An 18,615-nucleotide genomic window follows, 5' to 3' on the forward strand; every position below is an offset into this window, starting at 1 on the left:
CACATAGAAATCCTCAACGAATGCTTTATGACAATGAATGCAGTGGGTGGAAGGCTTGTTGGGCTTTCCCCCCTTCCTTGCATACCTGCCACATTTGAAATGAGCTTCTCCTAGATACTTTCCATCTTCGTCCCACGCTTTCTTGGCCCGTCTTCCAAACTGGAGAAGCGTATGTTGGCAAATGTGGCATTTCTTTGCCTTGGTAAAAGCCTCCTGGTTCTCTTTGGTAAATACCATCTTCTTTGGGCGTCTTAATTGTTCTCTTATCTCTTCCTCCTCTTCTCGCAATGCTTCTAGAAACTCATTAGCTGCGTTCTTACCTCGGTAAATCACAGGAGGGTCGGCCTTACCATCTGATCTGACTACTATGTAACCAAAGGAGCAGATCTCGTGTAATCCCACCTTATTCGTGGCACCACTTTTCTGCTCTTCCTTAGTTATCAACGCTTCAAAGTCTGCATATGTCACGTAAGGCGCCTGCATCTGCTTTTGGTGGTCTAAGTAGGATAGGTTCTTATCTGTGGGCATCTGGATCCGTTGCGCCACTTCTTCGACTCCGCGACATATTTCGTCGTGATCCTTTAGAGCTTTAACGCTGGTAAAGGATAACAAACAACAGTCGCAGAAGTATTTCTTGCCTTTGTGTTTGGTGTGTCTGTAAAATAGTCTGCTAACATGTTTGACCCACGAATAATGCCCGCCGTGGTAGAAGAGGTGTATTCGTTCTCCTTTACTCTTTGACAGCACTAGTGGCACTATCGTTTGGTCTCTGACTCCGTAAACGTTAATGGCTAGGTCATTTTCCTGCTCGAATATCGGTGTGTCTATCAACTGCATTGGGAACTCTACGCCATCCCACTCCAAATCATCTGTTGGGTACTTGCTTGGTCTACATGGATCCTTATCTACTGGATACAGTGCGGATCGTATTGCCCACATAAAGCATCTGTTGTCATCATTTTTTACGTTGACTATGGCTTTCTTCCTTTCTACCCACGTTGGTAGGGGCACGTAACTTCCTCCTCGTATTGGCACGTACCTTGCCATGCTAACCTCCATACCTTCTACCTCCTCCACTGTCCAACCTGATCCTTCTTTCGTGTAGTTAGACAGCGACTCCATTATTGCTTCTAAGGCTTCGCTGAGTGACCTATCCAGATTCGTGGACTCTAATATAACCAGTGACTTTGATCGCAGCATTGCTGTCGTCGTTACCTCATCTTTTGATAAACTTACTTCTACCATTATACTCGCTTTCAGGGCTCCTAATTCTTCTATACCTTTTCGAAGCGTTCTCTTGACCTTCCTTTCTGACTGACGCCAAAACTGTCTAACGTCAATCTCACCGTTACCGGGTATTGACACCGTTTCGAAATTGCTTTGGGATTCCATCTATATAATAGGAAATATCTTATACCTAATTCCAGACCCTTTTCAGATCCTCGTAGTCATACTCACAATCCTGACAATGCCAAAACAATTTAACCTTAGTCTCAAACTTCTTACCACATCCACAATCATAACTGCTCATACATTTCGTCTTCATCTTCAAATGCTTCTTCAAGTCCACTTCTTTCTTAAAAGTTCTCTTACATTCTTCGCACTCCATATATAGACTAACATATTTAACTACATAGACACGGGATGCGGGTAATCGCGGTACGAATCGAGGAATTCACTTTAGACGGGTAATCCTCCGGTGGTCGTTGCGCTGGAACCCCCATCCCCTATGCTACTTTGGCGCCAAACCTCAACGTTCCGGTTGACTAACTTCAACGTTTCGGCCGCCAGTTAGAACATGTTTTAGTGTCTGGTGTTCACCCTTAGTTGCAAACGTCTGTACTTCGTTGGTTTCTTTCTAAAAAATAACTTTTTAACGCGACGAAGTGAATGTAGCCTCGAATTAACGTTATCAAATGATTAACTGAGTAGTCCGGCAGTTGAGCAAACTTTTCGAATATTTCGAACGCGTAGTAGCACTATATCGATTGTTTTAACAGTAAGAACATTTTGTAATCACACCTTTTTACCATACATAAAGTAACATCCGACTAAAAGCGCCGAGCGATTAAGATATGACGTCGTATGGAAAGATGGTTTTGATGCCATAAAGAATGGTTTTACACAAGATAAGTTTTCGCGCAGAATTTTTAGGTTAAAATTTTTTATGGCGCGCGCGGTAACGCAAATTGGTGGCAACAATGTGGTAACAAAATATCGTTACGTAACCGCGCGCCATTCGCCGTTGCAAATCATCTTAATGAAAAAATACAAACACCAGAGCCGTAACCAGGGGGGAGCACAGGGTACACGTGCACCTCCCACAAAAGGTCAAGGTCCGCTCATCTATCTCCTTTTGCTTTAAAATTGCATGTAAATGTTTTTTCATTTAATTAAGACCACTTTCATCTGCATATTGTAGCATCTTTAGAATCACTCACCCATTATCCTTTTTTTTTTTGGTTCTGCTTTATTTTTCTGCTATTTTTTTGGTTACCTTTTATTTTGGTTCTGCAAATCATTGCCTGTGCACCTCCTCTGTAAGATCCCTGGTTACGCCCCTAAACACAGTCAAACAAACACGATAGAATAGAATTCTTCTTGTTATCCTTTATTCCCTTAAATATTTCTTTAAAATTCTCAATCAAACGATATCTTTCTTCGAAACCTTGAAACCATTGAAATCTAAGTAATATGAGTAGTATCTAAGTATTTTGGTTCGCAATGCAATATGGGATTTATATCATTAAAAAACGGCGCGATTATTTTGCCACAAGCACCCATCATGCATTTCACTTCAACGGTTCTAACAACGCTACTAATATTACTAGAACTATTCATTTATAAAGTTAAAAAATTTAAGTTTGGTTAACTTTGTCATGCAGCAGCCATGTTGGCTTGAACAATAGATTTTTGCTCGCCTCTCATTCAAGCACTTCAAAAACAAAGGCTTTAATGGACAACTTCCACGATATGGCAGCCATCTTGGATTGCAAGGCATGGGGGGTCCAGGGGGCAAATCAAGCTTTTCTTACAGTAATGATGTCGATTGATATTAACAGCTCACTACAAGAGAATACAACAAAAGATGAAGTAACACAGCTCATCAATCACCTTTACCCATAAAAGAAAGACAAACACACGAAACTCTATATATTTTCCATCATCTTTGTCTTGTTTTGCCCCCTGGCAAGATGGCCGCCGTATCATCGAAGTAGCTCATTCTCGTTGGAATAAACATGGCTGAGGTCAGAGTGTGAAAAAGGCCTATCTAGACAAACACAACTCAAATACCAAAAACCTTTAACTTTTAAGAACTATATTTAATCTGAAAACTCTAAAAAATGGAACTACATAATAGATTAAATAAAACTTGGAGTGCAGGACTTGAACCCATCATAAAGAACTTATTCGATAGCCTACTTTCTCACGGGTTTACTAAACTAACTGCTCTCAACAGGCTTATTTTAACACATTTTTTAAAATTCCTATTGATTATATTTTAAACAATGTCACCATGAATCCAGGTCAAGATGGGAGTCTTCATAGCTTAAATATAATAGTCAAATTATTTGCGAATTTTATTCGTTTAACGTGATCAATTTTGTTTTATCTTATTTGTATTTTCTTCTTCTCAGTCGTTATTCTCAGCCTTAGGAGACCTTAGGAAGCCTATGTCATTCGCATAACGTGACCTATTTTGTTGTAATAATATATTATTTGTAATCCAATATTTTCTTGTATAAAATCGCTAGCACTGAAATTTAAAAAGTATTAAGGTTCAAGGGATGCGTGCATCCCCTTTTAATTTGGACTATGCATTATAAGGTTGACCCCCAAACTGGCCTTGATACTCCCCTGACTTAATGAGGACATGTGGCATCCTGGCCTATTATCAAACCATTATTTTCCTCCCTGGCTGAGGATTTTATCAGCCCGTTTTGCATGATCTCCTGAGTAGTAGTCGTCGTGTCTGAAGTTTTACTTTTATTGCGGGAACCTTTACCTCGGTGTAGTAATAGAACCATAATGCTTATAATATGTCCAAAGAAATACATGGACCTGAAAATAAAGGGAGAGAGAAAATATATGTGTAATGATAATTATTAAATTAAACCGCAGCCCGGTTAGCTCAGTTGGTAAGCGCGGTCTGTTGTGCGGGAGGTCGTGGTTCAAGCCTCGGCCGGACCTACACTCAGGGTCTTAAGATAACTAAAGAGAAGGTGCTGCCTTTGTAATTACATCTGCAAATGGTTAGACCTTCACATGATTTGAATGCGGGAGGTGCGGCAGGTCGTGGTTCAAGCCTCGGCCGGACGTACACTCAGGGTCTTAAGATAACTAAAGAGAAGGTGCTGCCTTTGTAATTACATCTGCAAATGGTTAGACCTTCACATGATTTGAATGCGGGAGGTGCGGCAGGTCGTGGTTCAAGCCTCGGCCGGACGTACACTCAGGGTCTTAAGATAACTAAAGAGAAGGTGCTGCCTTTGTAATTACATCTGCAAATGGTTAGACCTTCACATGATTTGAATGCGGGAGGTGCGGCAGGTCGTGGTTCAAGCCTCGGCCGGACCTACACTCAGGGACACTTAAGATAACTAAAGAGAAGGTGCTGCCTTTGTAATTACATCTGCAAATGGTTAGACCTTCTCGTGTTTTGGATGACCAAGCTAATGACAGTCCAGTCCCTATTCAACTTGAGACGTTGAAAGAGGAGCACCAGTTTATCAGTTGAATTATTGTCAAGTGTTATCCTTTGTTTATTTTATTCATGGTTCGGTCAGACAAAAATAGCAGTGCTGAGATGTGAATTCATTCCTGTATAGGGTTTTCTTAGTGAGTGAGTGAAAAACATACGGTACTGACAGGGTATATGATATACCGTATCAATGAAAGCTTCCCATTATCTTCCAGTAATTTATCCAATCACTTGTACAACGTGTAGTTACGACCCGCTGTGGTAAGATACGATACTACAATATGGCTACGAATTTTCCGTAGACTCCCTGTTATCCCGCTTGCGACAAAAAGCCCAGAGGACATAAGATACAGAGATACGCGCAGTGAAACAAAACGGCATGCATTCTTTAAAAAAAGGTTCTCATTTACCTCCAAAAGCGAAGCCCTTGCCAGGGGTCCAATAGAACAAATGGTACCGTCAAATAACCAAGAATCATGGCAGTGATCAAACAAGTGATGACGTCATACACACGTGACAAGATGACAGTCTTCTGGAATTTCTCTCTCCAACTGCGTCGAAACTGGATTTTGGGAGAAATTCAAAATGCATGATTACGTTGAGAAATTGGTAAATCTCAGTGTAACTTCCCGATAGTTACGGATGAGTTAGAGGAAGGGGTCAAGAGGTGAAGAAGGACTGTCCTCTCCTCTCAAGGAAGATCCTTAACGAATTCATTGTGCTGAACCTGACGAGAGAATCATTGCCTTACCGCTCTAGCCGCCTCCAGACATAACTGGGCACTAGTAAACGTCAAGTAGTAACCACCATAGAAGCCATGCCATGCAGCAGAGAGCGCGAACACCGCCAAAGTACGATGTTTGGTCACTCGATCGTACACACACCTGTTATCAACGGACAAAAATATGTAAAAAAAAGCTCCCTCTGCTACTTGTTGTATAGGAAACTCTTTTGCGCGAGCACTGGTAATGCTAGTCTTCTACGCAGCCGCGATAAGCGTTGCATGACGGCACTAATAGCAGCTGCGTAGGAAACTATGGTAATGCCAGCTGCATTTGTTATGCATGCAGGCTGCAATGCAACAATACTGCGCAAAACATTGCAGCAATTAGTTGCCCGTAATTGTCGTCGGTTTTATAAAAATTTCCAGACAAGAGACTTCTGATGACAAGTCTTTTATTAAGATTGCAGCTATATGAACCTATAATTACTGCACCTTAAGTTAGTTATGATCGTACCTCCGCAACCATGAGCCGGTTGATATATTCCAGTTATCAAAGATCATTTTCATGTTGAGTGGGAACTCGACTTTAAGAATGTTGGCATGTAGCATGCCGTTCCACAGGGGCTGGCCTTTCTCGTCGTAGCCACTAAAACCAAGCCCAACCAAGTTGTTGACTGCTTCAGCTGAAAAAAGAAAAACCGTTTCGATTAGGCTGAGGAAAGGAAAGGAAAGGTGGCCAAGGCTAACTCACAGATGAAACCCTGAAACAACCTCTGGGCTGATCAAAGTCAGGGCATGGCTAACTCCACAGATCAGACCCTGAAACAACCTCTGGTTGATCTAAGTCAGGGTATGGCTAACTCACAGATCAAACCCTGAAACAACCTCTGGGCTGATCTAAGTCAGGGCATGGCTATGACAACCATTGTTCTACAAGTCAACCCACTCTGTTATCAAGTCTCGGAGTATGTGTTATTAAGTTATAGTTTCTAGTTTGTAATTATAAATAAGTACCTCCTTTAAAAGCAAAGTAGTAGCGCATGCGCAAAGTTACCATGGAGAACCATGCAAACATCAACCTCCATAAGAATGAATGAGTAGCAATGAATTCCTCATCTAAAGTCAGAAAAAAAATCATATAAGAACTCAAACGAGAAGAGAATAAAAACATAATGGAGTAAAAGATGCCAAAGTTTGTCTAAAAGGGTACTGTCATACAGCACATACATGGTACGACATTCCGTAACACTGAAATAGCTTTCCATAAGAATGGTTATCGTATGAGTAGGAAACGTACGCGGGTATTGTCATACAGCACATACATGGTACGACATGCAGTAACACTGAAATGGCTTTCTATAAGAATGGTTATCGTATGAGTAGGAAACGTACGCGGGTACTGTCATACAGCACATACATGGTACGACATGCAGTAACACTGAAATGGCTTTCTATAAGAATGGTTATCGTATGAGCAAGAAACGTACGCGGGTACTGTCATACAGCACGTACATGGTACGACATTCCGTAACACTGAAATGGCTTTCCATTGTCTTCATGTAATTCATCCAATCACAACCCGTAGTTACGGTTACAGAAAGATAAGGTACGGCTACAATACTATATTTGTTGTCAAAGCGAGTGCATTTAAAATGTCGTAAAATGCTTTTGGTTTTTGTACAACCATGATACTTGCCTGTATTCAAGATGGGAGAAAAACTAGGTGCAAATTTGAAATAAATTACCAGACACGCTAAACTGGTTAGAGATTTTTCTATGACAGGTACCTGTTAGATATAACAAAAACTATAAGAAAAACAAGTCAAAACAATACCCGTCCTGATGTTATTGAAAGTACTCACCCCAGAGCCCATATTGGAAGGGGAGGGGTACTTGCCATTAACTAAATCAATGAAATTGGATCCCACCCGAGCCCATTCTCTTGACTTTTTCCCCAAATCAAAACAACATGGTCAAGACAGTTCATAGACTTTTAAAACTGCAATATATCAATATTTTCCATTTTAAGCCTTTTAATAAAAAGATTTTTTCTATTTGAGTTTTATAAATCCATATCTATGCCTCTACTCAAGGATTACCGTTAAACAAAGGAGTAATACTCAAAGGAATAAAACATGGTCTGAAATGGGAAACATTGTGGCTATGAGGAAGAGTTATTTTAAAAAGCACTTACTAGCGATGATGGCTCTTTTCTCTTTGAATCCTGGATATAATGACAAATAATTTTTTACATTAAAAATTATATTTAAGGTGATGGTAATAATAATGATGATGATGCATGATGATGATTATGATGATAAGACTAGATAATGGTCTTTGGGCCGCATTTGTTGGGTATATAACTTACCTTTTCTATAAAGTGTCTACCATCAATGAAGTCTTTATATTTCCTATAAGTACAGGCAGGACCAGCTAGCAGTGTACTGTAATGTAATATGTAGCCAAAATATTCTAGGAGACTTGGTACTTTTCTGTTTTAATGAAAATTTAAATATGAAATATTAAAGTAATGCAAGAACCAACATGAAAAAGCCCTAATACTGTACCAGGGGCCATTTTAGAATCTTGTTAGAATCATTTTAGAATTTATCTCGCCCCCTTTTGGAATTTTATTTATGTTTTATCTATCTATAAGTAAAATTGTAATGGACATTGTAAATATATAAACACCAAAATAAGTTCGGGTATACTACCAGAATATATTTTTCCATTTTGCCAAATATCAGTCCTTTTATGAAAAAAATCTCTTTGTTTAAATCCCACCCATATTTTAATTTATATAGATCTCTTAAATCATTACGAGAAAGCAAAGGTACAATATTCAGAGAATGGCACATGTTCTGAAATGTAAAACTGAAATGTGAAACTGAAATGGAAAACTCAATAGGGAACTGAAGTGGGAACTGAATGGGAAACTGAATGGGAAACTTAAATGGGAAGATTTGTACTTCAGTTGTTCTTTCTTCTGTTCAGCAGATAAGTCTTTTTCATCTCTGCCTTGACCTATAAATGAATTTATATAGTATTTATAAATGAATGACACTGTACTCTATGCTGCTGCACTCCATCAATTCATTTATTACTCCCCCCCCCCCCCCCCCCCACTTAACATTTATTACTCCCCCTCCCCCCCCCCCCCCCCCACTTAATTTCTTTTAAATTGTAATTAATGTGTCTACTCTGGCGTCTACTGATAATCTCAAAATGCAATTTCAGTGGTTTATTTACATTTACAAATATTTAAAATGGGCTTCCTGTCCAATATTAACCACAGGAAGACCAAAGAGTCATATAAAAGAATCATTCATATAAATCAATATCTTTCATAATCTCTCATTTTAGTAACAGGCAGTGTGGATATGTACAACGTAGACTCACCATCATGGACGCTGAGTGAAATGTAAGTTACTCTCTGCACAATTATCATTAGAGGTCTAAAATACAATATTAAATAATAGAGACAGTTATTGATTAAATCATAATATTGACACTTCATGCATGCAATTATTATAGATAGATTCCTGAGTGTGAGTAGTAGGTATATTAGGGCTTTTCTTGTTTTGATAAAACTGATGCATTCTGGGGTAGATTGGGTATAAACAACACTATATAAGGCATCTTGTTCAACGGTATTTACCCAGTAAAATCCATTTTGTAACTTCCATAATCAGTCAATTGACGACATAGGTGTCCAACTGACAGCACCAACAGAGAAAATGCAAATACATATCTGGAATTGAAAATATCAAGGTAGAAAATGTATCATTTCAGGGGAAAGAAAACTAGGTTTTGTATTATTCGACCCACTGCAGTTTCTTCATGCAACCAGGGGAAATAATAATTCTCTCTCTAGCACTTGAGCACTCCCGGCAACCCGCTTGCAATCTGCAAATAATTTAACATCTGGTTCCAAACTGTATCGCAGATCCTCTCTGAGCCTGGTCTTTCAGGAGGTTTGAGGTAACAAGGCAACATGGCCATTTAGATTAAAGGAGTGAGGAATATCAATAAATTATTTTTAGGGAACAAATTTGTGAAAAAAATCATATTTTTTGAAAACAAGTTTATGAATTTCATATTTCGTCTTATAGGGAACAAGGAAACAAACAGAAAATTACTAGGGGAAAGGGAAACTTTTAACCCCCCTCTCCCCTGGGAGAGCCTCCTCTCTATACCCTTTGAAAAAAGCTACATTCCCAAGGCAAGCCTCAACACATAATAAACATAACACTTGGACTTTGCTTTCTATGAATCTTCTGTATCACATAAACTATTAGGTAATCAGTGTGTTACCTGTGAACAAACTTTGGGTTTAAAAATGAGATCAAAACATAACAGGAGAAAGCCATGCCAATAATAATGAAAAATTGCCTGCAGAGGGTAAAAAAGATGACAAATGTTTAAATGAGAAAATTTTGTAATTTTCAGATTTAAACTAATCTCTTAACGAGATACCCAAAGTGTGCATTGAAATATTCAAATTGAATTACATGTAATAAAATATAAAACTCTGTTTTTTTAGCCTTAATAAGTAATAACTTGTTAAAAAATAGGCTTAAACATGTCTCAAACAAAATGTACTTAACAAGTCGTGATTTTGCAATCGAGGGTAGACTATGCAATATCATTCAATAGGTTTAAGTTATATTTTAATTTTTTTGGTTACAATACAAAATAAACTTTTGGAACTTTGAATTTCCCTGACTCAACTATCCGTGCAAAATTTGTGCAAAGTTGGATGAGCAAAACCTATGATTATTCAGTTAATTATTAACGGTGTCGCAACTCTTTTTCTTCAACTAACCATTTGAATGAAATCCAGCCAAACATTATTCCCCAGAATAAGCCAACCACATGCCTGACAGTAGACGAGACACGCTTAGGATTAAGAACATAACGATAAAAAATCCCCAGAGGATAGCACAGTAGAAGACACGATACGAAAATCAGCTGTAAAGAAATAAACAATAAGAATAACTAAGGTTGAAGTACAAAAAATCTGGCTACGGGATGAACGAGGAAATTCTCCAAATCTTTAACAATTTATATTTGTTATTTGCAAACGAATGTTCAAGCTTGGACATTAAAAATTTAAAATCTGTGTCACATTATACGAAATGCTCGAGTTTCAGGGGCAGAAAAACCCTTTTTTAGCTTCAATGTAAATAGACAAGAAAGGAGGTGATATTTACTACTCAATAAACCTGATTTCACAACAAAAGTTAGAAAGATACCTAGTATAGCTACAAATTCTTACCTGATCAGTTGGAAAAGTGGCTAAGACAGAACGTAAAAATGTGGTATTTTCCTTAGCTTCCATCGTGAAATGGCTCGTGATGTTGATCATGTCGATCGTGTTGCCTGTGAATAACAGTGCGTGATATGATGTCACACCGGAAGTCTGTTAACACGACAAGACCCATTCGAGATGACCGAGAGGAACGTGGGCTCTCGGTACGAGCTTGGACCCATTCCAAACTATTGCATGAAATTTATATATATAATTTTTTTACTTTAGTTATCGTCAGAATGAAACAATTGAAAAATATCAAACTCTTGATTGAAATTTACTTTTTCTCCTGAATATTTCAAAAAGATTTGGAAGACTGAAGCTATTTTCATGACCATGGGTGGTGGGGTGGGGGAAGTTTTCCTTCATGTGACGTATGTACTCCAACATGAATTATAATATATGTTTATCTTTTTATTCAATGTAATTCATAAAAGGTATTTACATTATTCAGACTGTACTTTAACTCAGAGATTTAAATTGCCAATGTCACGCCATGGCACATCAACTACAGGTCAAGCACGTTCACTCACACGATAAAAAATGCCGAATTTTCTAATGACTTTGTGTCTGTCCAGACGAATAGATTAATAGTTTCACATTTATGAAGAATAGAGGCACGTGTCGTTATTGTTTTAGATCAGTTTGGACCATGAAACTATGCTGTGATCTGTTAACGAAATTCCCCTACGGGGAGGGTGTGGAGTTAAATTTGTAGTTGTTCGCACCATGACTTCTCGTCTAGTGGGAACTGATACGTTACTCCGTTTCTATGCTGCGTCTTAACATGATCCGACACTAACTCATAAGGGGGTATGAAACGTGTAACAGATGTTTGAGTTAAAGATTCAGTAAATCTCCTCTAAAAGTCAGGAAATTCAGCGAGAAGTTAAGCGGCCATGTTGAAACCAAAATCAGAATTTTCCGTAGCATGGCTATGGCGTCACACGTTTCAACCCTTTCTATTCATTTCTGACGATCTAATCACAGTTACGTGTAGAGTGCGTGGCAGGAAAGGAATCGATGAACTCGGACTAGATAAAGCCTTTAGCGTCCCCCCCCCCCCCCCCTTCCCTCCGCACCCCAAAAAACTTATTTTTGTGTTTGTCTGTTATAATTGAACAGCAAGATGAGTTCCCATCATTCGTATTGTTTATGGAAGTCTGTCATGCTTCCGTGGGATCTCTGTGTCCCGTGGCTAAATCCAGGGATTCTTGTATTATCTTCACGTTCTCGAAACTCTTCCATTATATCAGATATTTCTCTTTTCTTCTTTCCAAAGGGTCCTGTTCCTCCAAATGAGCTGTATATCTTCGTCTCGAGTCTGGCGAATAAAGATGTTTTTTAGTAAACTACATCATTCAACATGGCGGCTATGACGTCACATGTACCCAGGAAAAGGTATTCCTAAATAATTTTTAGAAGTGTTTTAATATGCTGTGAGTAAATTCCCTAGAGTATCATTTCTTTGTTTACTGGTTGTGCAAGATAATCGAATATGGATACAACTCAAACAAATTATTCTCACGAGAATGACAGCTGTTCTGAAATGGAAAAACATTCCGCCCAAGGTAAAGAGGTCTATTAGTAAAAATTCAAGTTTCTTCCTCTCCATAAATAATTCCTGAGTTCTTCAAATAAGGCGTATCATAGCCTACATGCAGTCAAAGGGGCTGCATGCAGGCTAGGCGCATTACTGCTGCTCTGATCATCGCGGGTAGAGACATAATGCAATATTATATAAGCCTTGGTTTAAAAATTATGTTTCTTCCAAAGCCCACAGGCACAGCTATTGTGCCATGTTTTCTACTTCATAAAAGGAATATGAAGGCGCAAACGTATTCGTAGTTTGTCTGTCAAATTCCTCATACTAAAACACTGACGTACGTAAGACGAAAAGCCGAGCGTTTCGGAGACAATATAGCCTCCTTCGCAGCCGTTCTTAGGGGGGAGGGAAACGTTGCGTGACGACCCTAAGAACGGCTGCGAAGGAGGCTAGAGACAATATTGATTCCCGACAAAATCCCCCAGTCCCCCCCTCCCCTCCCTGATGCCCTCGCCGTAACTATAAGGAAGACCCTGTTGCCTCGAAAACTTACCCACAAGCAGAAGGCTGCTTTGATGGAGATACCAAAGGTTTCTTGAGTTTCTTCGCGATGCAGTTTCTTAGCTCCAAGTAGCAGTAGTTCTTGTAAGCGATTCCGTTCGTACCGCAAATAGGAGTATCAAAGAGTCCTTCCTTGTTTGCAGGACATGCTTTACATCCTGGTGGCGCTGAGGACGAAAAACAAGGCGCTTACCTTGTGAAAAGCCTCTTTGGGAGGGGAAAAAGGGGGAAAGAAAGGGAGAACCTGTGAACAGGCTACTTCTTAGACGTTAGTACTGCATAACTATGATTACTGCATTCAGCATCAGTAAAATCCCGCAGCACAAAGATAAATAATGATCGAACAGCAGTGTTTCCACTCATTCTTTGCTCTTTATTCGCGTATTTACTGGTAAGATTGCAAAATGATTAGAAACTCTGATTGGCATGACTGTATAACAGAGTTAGCACATGGAAAATGACATGGAATATAAGCATCCCCATCTTCCGACCACCACCACCACCACTACTCGCGTGATAGTGGGCCACCTTAGGACGTTAGGAGGGGATATTATATAAAACCCTATTGCCTTTAATTTAACCCTCGTCATCCAGCCGAAAATCGTTAAGTACAGAGGTTTAACTTCGTTAATAAAGGATCGAGGGGAAGCGAAACTTAAAATCTGATAAGTCGACACAATTAGGACCTCGTATATTAATTGAATCCTAAATAGTTTTGCAGTCCAATGACCAAGACTGTTATTGAAAATATACAAATGCTTTGCTATTGACGACATGTTTACGAATAACTGTCAACGGAGAAGATAAACAGTTTTCCTGTACGTCTTCTTCTCTACTAACTGAGTAATTCAAATCAAAGTAAATATTTTTTTTTCTTTGAAACGCGTTGAAAATTATTTTGTTTGGCTATAATGAGAACAGAAAGGTGACAATTAAGAGATATTCAATTACATAAAAGAATGGTTATCAAATCCAATACCTTTTTCTCCCCATTTTGTCTGGTGTCCCCAGGATCGAACAGCAGATATAAGAACAAAGAGCCACAGAGCCAAAAACCACGTCCCTCTTGACGTCCACATGGCCTAGTCACTTCTCACCTCTATAACCACTTCTCCTTTCATCAAAAATATAATGAAATTAAAATCAAAAAGAGAACGACAAATCTTAGTAATATTTAGTCTCCGAGCGTAGAATTCCCCCAGTTGTTTCTGTAATGTATGTGAAAAAATTAGACTTGTGCGGCGCATGCGTTGTAGGTAAGCTATGAATTAATTATCGCACGTGTTGATATCAACATCAGTTGTCAAGTATGAACGGGGACCTGCCTTTGTTGTCGAAATTTTCTTTATGTTGACTCTCTAGTTTTTTCGGGTAGGACAGACTTTGAGTCTCCATAGCAATTAATTCTGGCTAACAAACCAGTACGTTTTTCGAAACTACACGTTATCTCGATTATTTCGAACCCGGCTGTTCACACCGCTGCCAGCAAACAAGAGTATATCGTACTTTGGTTAATTAATGACAGCGAAAAAAACACTCGTCTAAGCCCCTGGAATAATGCAGTAAAACCGCATAAAATTGAGTAAAGTTTGTACTGAGATAATTCGAAATGATATCCTAATTATAAATTCAGGTCTCTCTTTTTAAAAACTATCATTTCTAATTTTTCCGCGACGTCTTATTTAGCTATTTTTATGATACCAGTACAAATTCAGACGGAGACAAAGAATATTGGTTCGAGAAGGCCAAGGGTTAAACTAAGAAATGGGTACAATTTGCGAACCCTTCATTTGTGACATTGTTGGACTAAAATTTATCTCGATTTTAAAGGAAAACTAAAATCTATTGGAACTAGACCGTTAGGAACACGTTCAAACACATTGGAACCTGTGGTTAACTTTAGCTTGCGCTTGCAGACAATTACCATGACCAGTTGGTAAAAAAGAGTCACGTCTTAACGATCACTGCGACACGATAAACAATAAAATAAGACTTCATATACATGTATGTGTACATGATAAGGGTGTTGGTCCATGCAGTAACGAATCAAAACATCCATCCAGGTTCTTTAATGTTAAAAGGTATCCCCTTTACTTAAAGGACTGGACCGTTCAGAACTAAATCCAGCTTGCTAACAACAGTAAAACCAATGTTATATCTCGCCCCTGCATGAGTAAAAAGATTGAGGCATGGCGGATCAACGTAAAGACGAATGCTTTATATATAGACAACGAGTATTTGTTGATCAACAAAGTCATGAGTCATTTATCTGAATTCTAAACTGACCACATTTATGGCTTGGTAGGTGTCTACTATTTCTGGGTTCTTCAGTACTCTCATTTATCTATAACGGACTTGTCTCAGTCAAGACTGCTTCGTCTTCTAGACACCGAGCAGACATCCAAGGGCCGAAGAAAACGTGGAGAAGTTCTCGATACGAGGGGAAAATATAAAGAGATTAAAGATGATAATGAAAGCTGAATTCTTTGTGGTTTTTTCGGCGGTGTTGCTGTTTTGTGCAGCAGGTGGAAAAGCAATAGTTACAGGTAACAGTGACTGAATAAGATTAAAAGTACAACTTTTTTTACCATATCGAAAAGAATAAAATGATATCGTGAAGACGAACCAGTACTGATAACAAGATAACTGTGAGCCCTACATTGCATTTCACTAAATGACATTAATATATTGAACCAGAAATTTATTTTATGGAACCCTGCTGAAACAACCTGTGGTCTGATCAACAGGCACGGCTAACTCACAGAACGAATTGGAATTTAGCGTGTTGGGTTTTATGGATGGAGAGAAACCCTCGAATCAAGGGACGGGCCCAAAAAATCTACTCGCATTCTTTATCTAGTTCATAAGTTCACAAAACAAAATTCGCCTTATTTTAACATTCTCGTACTAACAATGGCTTACTAAGGCTTTGGGAGCCCACGATTCATCAGACCTACTTAGTCAGCGGACTGAGGCCATGGCAATGGCCGGGTTCATGGGCTTGCTCTTTACTAAAATGAGGGCTTGTAAGACTTCTTAATTTCTCTCCGTTTTGTCATCCACTTAAAGGTGGGTTTTGTCATAACTGTGCTAATGATCTGGAGCTCAAAGATGATTGGCCTTTGTGCACTGAGAAAGAAAACGCAGGAAATCCTCTGTGTGAGACGCGTGCGAGCAGTGAGCCCGCGATTACACGAAGGGACTCGGTCATATCACTGGATACACTGTACAAAGGAAACTATGGATACGAGAAAAATGTAAGGATTCTTCGCGTCTTATTTTCTCCTACTTACTCTTGTTTTGATCCTATTAGGTTCAGGTCAAACGTTGAACTTGGCATGAGCCGAAACTAATTGAAACAATGGATAACAAGGCGGCGTCTTCTTTAATGTCATTAGGTTCGGCTCATGTGAAGTTGGACGTTTGACATGAGCCTTGGAGTGATTTAACTTAGCCCGTGAATAATATAGGAACTTATAATACATAGAAGTGGACACTCTCTCAATTCTTCTTTTGTTTTACTTCGACTATTAGTCACTACACTTCATTCGGCATTGAAATTTTAAAGCATTGGTTACGTTTTGCTGAGTAAATCCAATTAAAAGTTTATGTACAAATGAACAGAATTTACCGGCGTTTGCATTGCTACGCGGCCACCCCAGACAAAAATCGCGACGTGGACTTTGCAATAGACTGCCGTCAATCAAACACGTTGACGTCATTTACCAGAACTGTTCATGTACGGTTACATTATGATTGACATCGTGTTTCCTTCTTGAATATTTAAAAAGTAGAATGAACAAGAAATTTCATGCGCCAAGGAAAATCACTATTATAAATGACTTTTTTTTCGGCCATTTTTCTTTCTACGTTGCTTACAATCCACATTAATGATTATTATTTTTCAGAACATGGGAAGCAAAAACATTTTTTTCTAACAGTCTTATTCCAACGTACGCTGGTACACTGTCGCACTTCAATGTACTCACTGAAAACGTAAATTCTACCGACGCTTTAAAATATCTGCCCTGGCGTGGCGGATTGATGAGTATTTAAAAGATCGAAAACCCAAGCAAGAGGGAATAATACAACCTCGTTCCCAGGGCCTTCTCTTCTCGTTTTTTTTTTCAAGATGGCGGCGCTCGAAGGGAAAAATCTTCGAGCGCCGCCATCTTGAAAAAAAGCGAGGAAAGAAGACCCTGGTAACGAGGTTGGGAATAGTTAAAGAAACATAATCTTGGATTTTATTAATATGGTATTATCCATTTATTAACAACGGGATTTTTTGATCATTTAATTTACTAAATCAAAAGTGTGGAATCATAAGTGAGTAAGGGGTAGCATTTCTAATAAACATTTTTAGAACGGATGGTTGGCTTTTACTGACGCAAATGAACTTGATCTCAAATATGCGTAGGAACCTGAGGATAGGCGGAAACTACAGGGAGTAACAACTAATTGGAAGAAACGCGCAGGTGGAAAGGATGATATTTCAGTCTTATTTTTTCTCTCTCAAAAGGTTAGGTAAAACAAATTTCATAAAAAAAGGTTTTTTTCTTTGCTGTAATATAGCTACAAAAATAAATAAATAAATAAATAAAATAAAAATGCGAGGGATTAAGGTTATCGTATATAAAAAGAGACTTCTTCCAACAAACTATTATTATTATTCCACTTACAAAGTCTCATTTCATTTGCTGAGAAACTGATCTCACCTTTATGTTAGAGGATCAGCTTACATGATCATAAAACTTGCAGAAGCAGATATCTCGATTCCACTTCAGCAACGTTGCGCAAAGCAACAGAGGTCGCCGCACGAAAATGAAAAGGGCTCAGTGATTATGCATCTCCTGTTTACATCTTTTCAATGCTTTTCATTCCACTGACTTAACAAGTGCATGACATCGTCGAGCGAATCAACCAACCAGCGAGGCTTTAATATTAACTATGATTATTCTAGCACTCGAATGTTTTTTCCCATTGACTTAAAAAGGATTGAAAGTACCAAGTTTTGGTTTCACGAATAATTTAAGAAGCTAAAGTCAGTAAAGACACTCAAGGTTACCTTAAAATAACCAAAAAGTATGCACGGTAAAAGGCACTCAGTGGAGGTTAGTTCAAATTGGTGTTCCAGAAAAATAGCTCTATCATTTATCATTAGGAAGCAGCCAAGTCAAAGAAAAAAAACCGCAAAACCTCTCTTAAATTTATGTTTATCAGTCTTATATATCTTTTTATAACTTTTCCAGTCTGTTTTTGACGTTCAGACCAATACAAAAAAAAATTTATAATGCACAACCAAAATATCAATACATTTGTTAACATAACTACTTTCGATTATTTGGTCCATACAATAAAGTAAATTGGCTACGAATTCTTGAGTGATTAAAAAATATAGGCTATATGAGCCTAATGCATCAATAAGCTTTTATCATATCCAGCTACAATCATAAATACGAGTACTTAGTCAAGATTGGTAAGCCGGAACTGCATTAATATAAATCACGCAATCTGTTAATTGGTATCGAAATTTCATTGGCTGACTTCTTCGACCTGGGCTTTTAAGCTGACAAGACTTATAAAGCCGCTTGTTTTCTTCCTTTGCCGTTAAGTAAACTCTGATGGTTATATAGAGAGAGATCGTGCAGTCATAAAGTGGAAAATCAGCACGCCGCACAAACACAGACTCAAACTCCAAACACCTCTTGAATCTGAGCAACGACATAGATGGTTGAGGTTAACCAGATTCAACTCAAAAAAATCAACTTTGA

General features: G+C 38.5%; 2 protein-coding genes and 1 long non-coding RNA gene across 4 annotated transcripts; 1 reads left to right on the forward strand and 2 right to left on the reverse strand.

The window, feature by feature from the left end:
* Positions 1-2,590: 2,590 nt before the first annotated feature.
* On the reverse strand, positions 2,591-10,839 carry LOC116308310 (membrane-bound glycerophospholipid O-acyltransferase 2). Of its 2 annotated transcripts, XM_031718702.1 has the most exons (14): positions 10,705-10,833; positions 10,252-10,397; positions 9,741-9,818; positions 9,085-9,177; positions 8,826-8,881; positions 8,396-8,450; positions 7,795-7,918; positions 7,621-7,650; positions 7,123-7,213; positions 6,441-6,542; positions 5,941-6,109; positions 5,454-5,586; positions 5,113-5,264; positions 2,591-4,062 (listed from the first exon to the last, which is right to left on the reverse strand). In XM_031718702.1, the coding sequence occupies exons 1-14, from the start codon at positions 10,792-10,794 to the stop codon at positions 3,864-3,866; spliced, it is 1,518 nt and encodes a 505-aa protein (XP_031574562.1). In that variant the 5' UTR covers positions 10,795-10,833; the 3' UTR covers positions 2,591-3,863. The 2 variants fall into 2 exon arrangements, with proteins under 2 accessions (XP_031574562.1, XP_031574563.1); XM_031718703.1 differs by lacking the exon at positions 9,741-9,818 and having other exon boundaries at positions 10,705-10,839.
* Positions 10,840-11,817: 978 nt separating this feature from the next.
* LOC116308313 (uncharacterized) lies at positions 11,818-15,195 on the reverse strand. Its single transcript, XM_031718705.2, has 4 exons — positions 15,131-15,195; positions 13,824-13,958; positions 12,837-13,011; positions 11,818-12,061 (listed from the first exon to the last, which is right to left on the reverse strand). The coding sequence occupies exons 2-4, from the start codon at positions 13,921-13,923 to the stop codon at positions 11,878-11,880; spliced, it is 459 nt and encodes a 152-aa protein (XP_031574565.1). The 5' UTR covers positions 13,924-13,958; positions 15,131-15,195; the 3' UTR covers positions 11,818-11,877.
* Positions 15,196-15,271: 76 nt separating this feature from the next.
* LOC116308314 (uncharacterized) lies at positions 15,272-17,454 on the forward strand. The gene is made up of 3 exons (XR_004198497.2): positions 15,272-15,390; positions 15,914-16,101; positions 16,753-17,454. It is a non-coding gene; the product is annotated as an uncharacterized LOC116308314 (long non-coding RNA).
* Positions 17,455-18,615: the final 1,161 nt, after the last annotated feature.

Source organism: Actinia tenebrosa, unplaced genomic scaffold (genome assembly GCF_029948245.1).
Source record: "Actinia tenebrosa isolate PJP-AT-01 unplaced genomic scaffold, QUT_ActTen_1.0 PGA_scaffold0__85_contigs__length_37466705, whole genome shotgun sequence".
NCBI classification, from domain to species: domain Eukaryota; kingdom Metazoa; phylum Cnidaria; class Anthozoa; order Actiniaria; family Actiniidae; genus Actinia; species Actinia tenebrosa.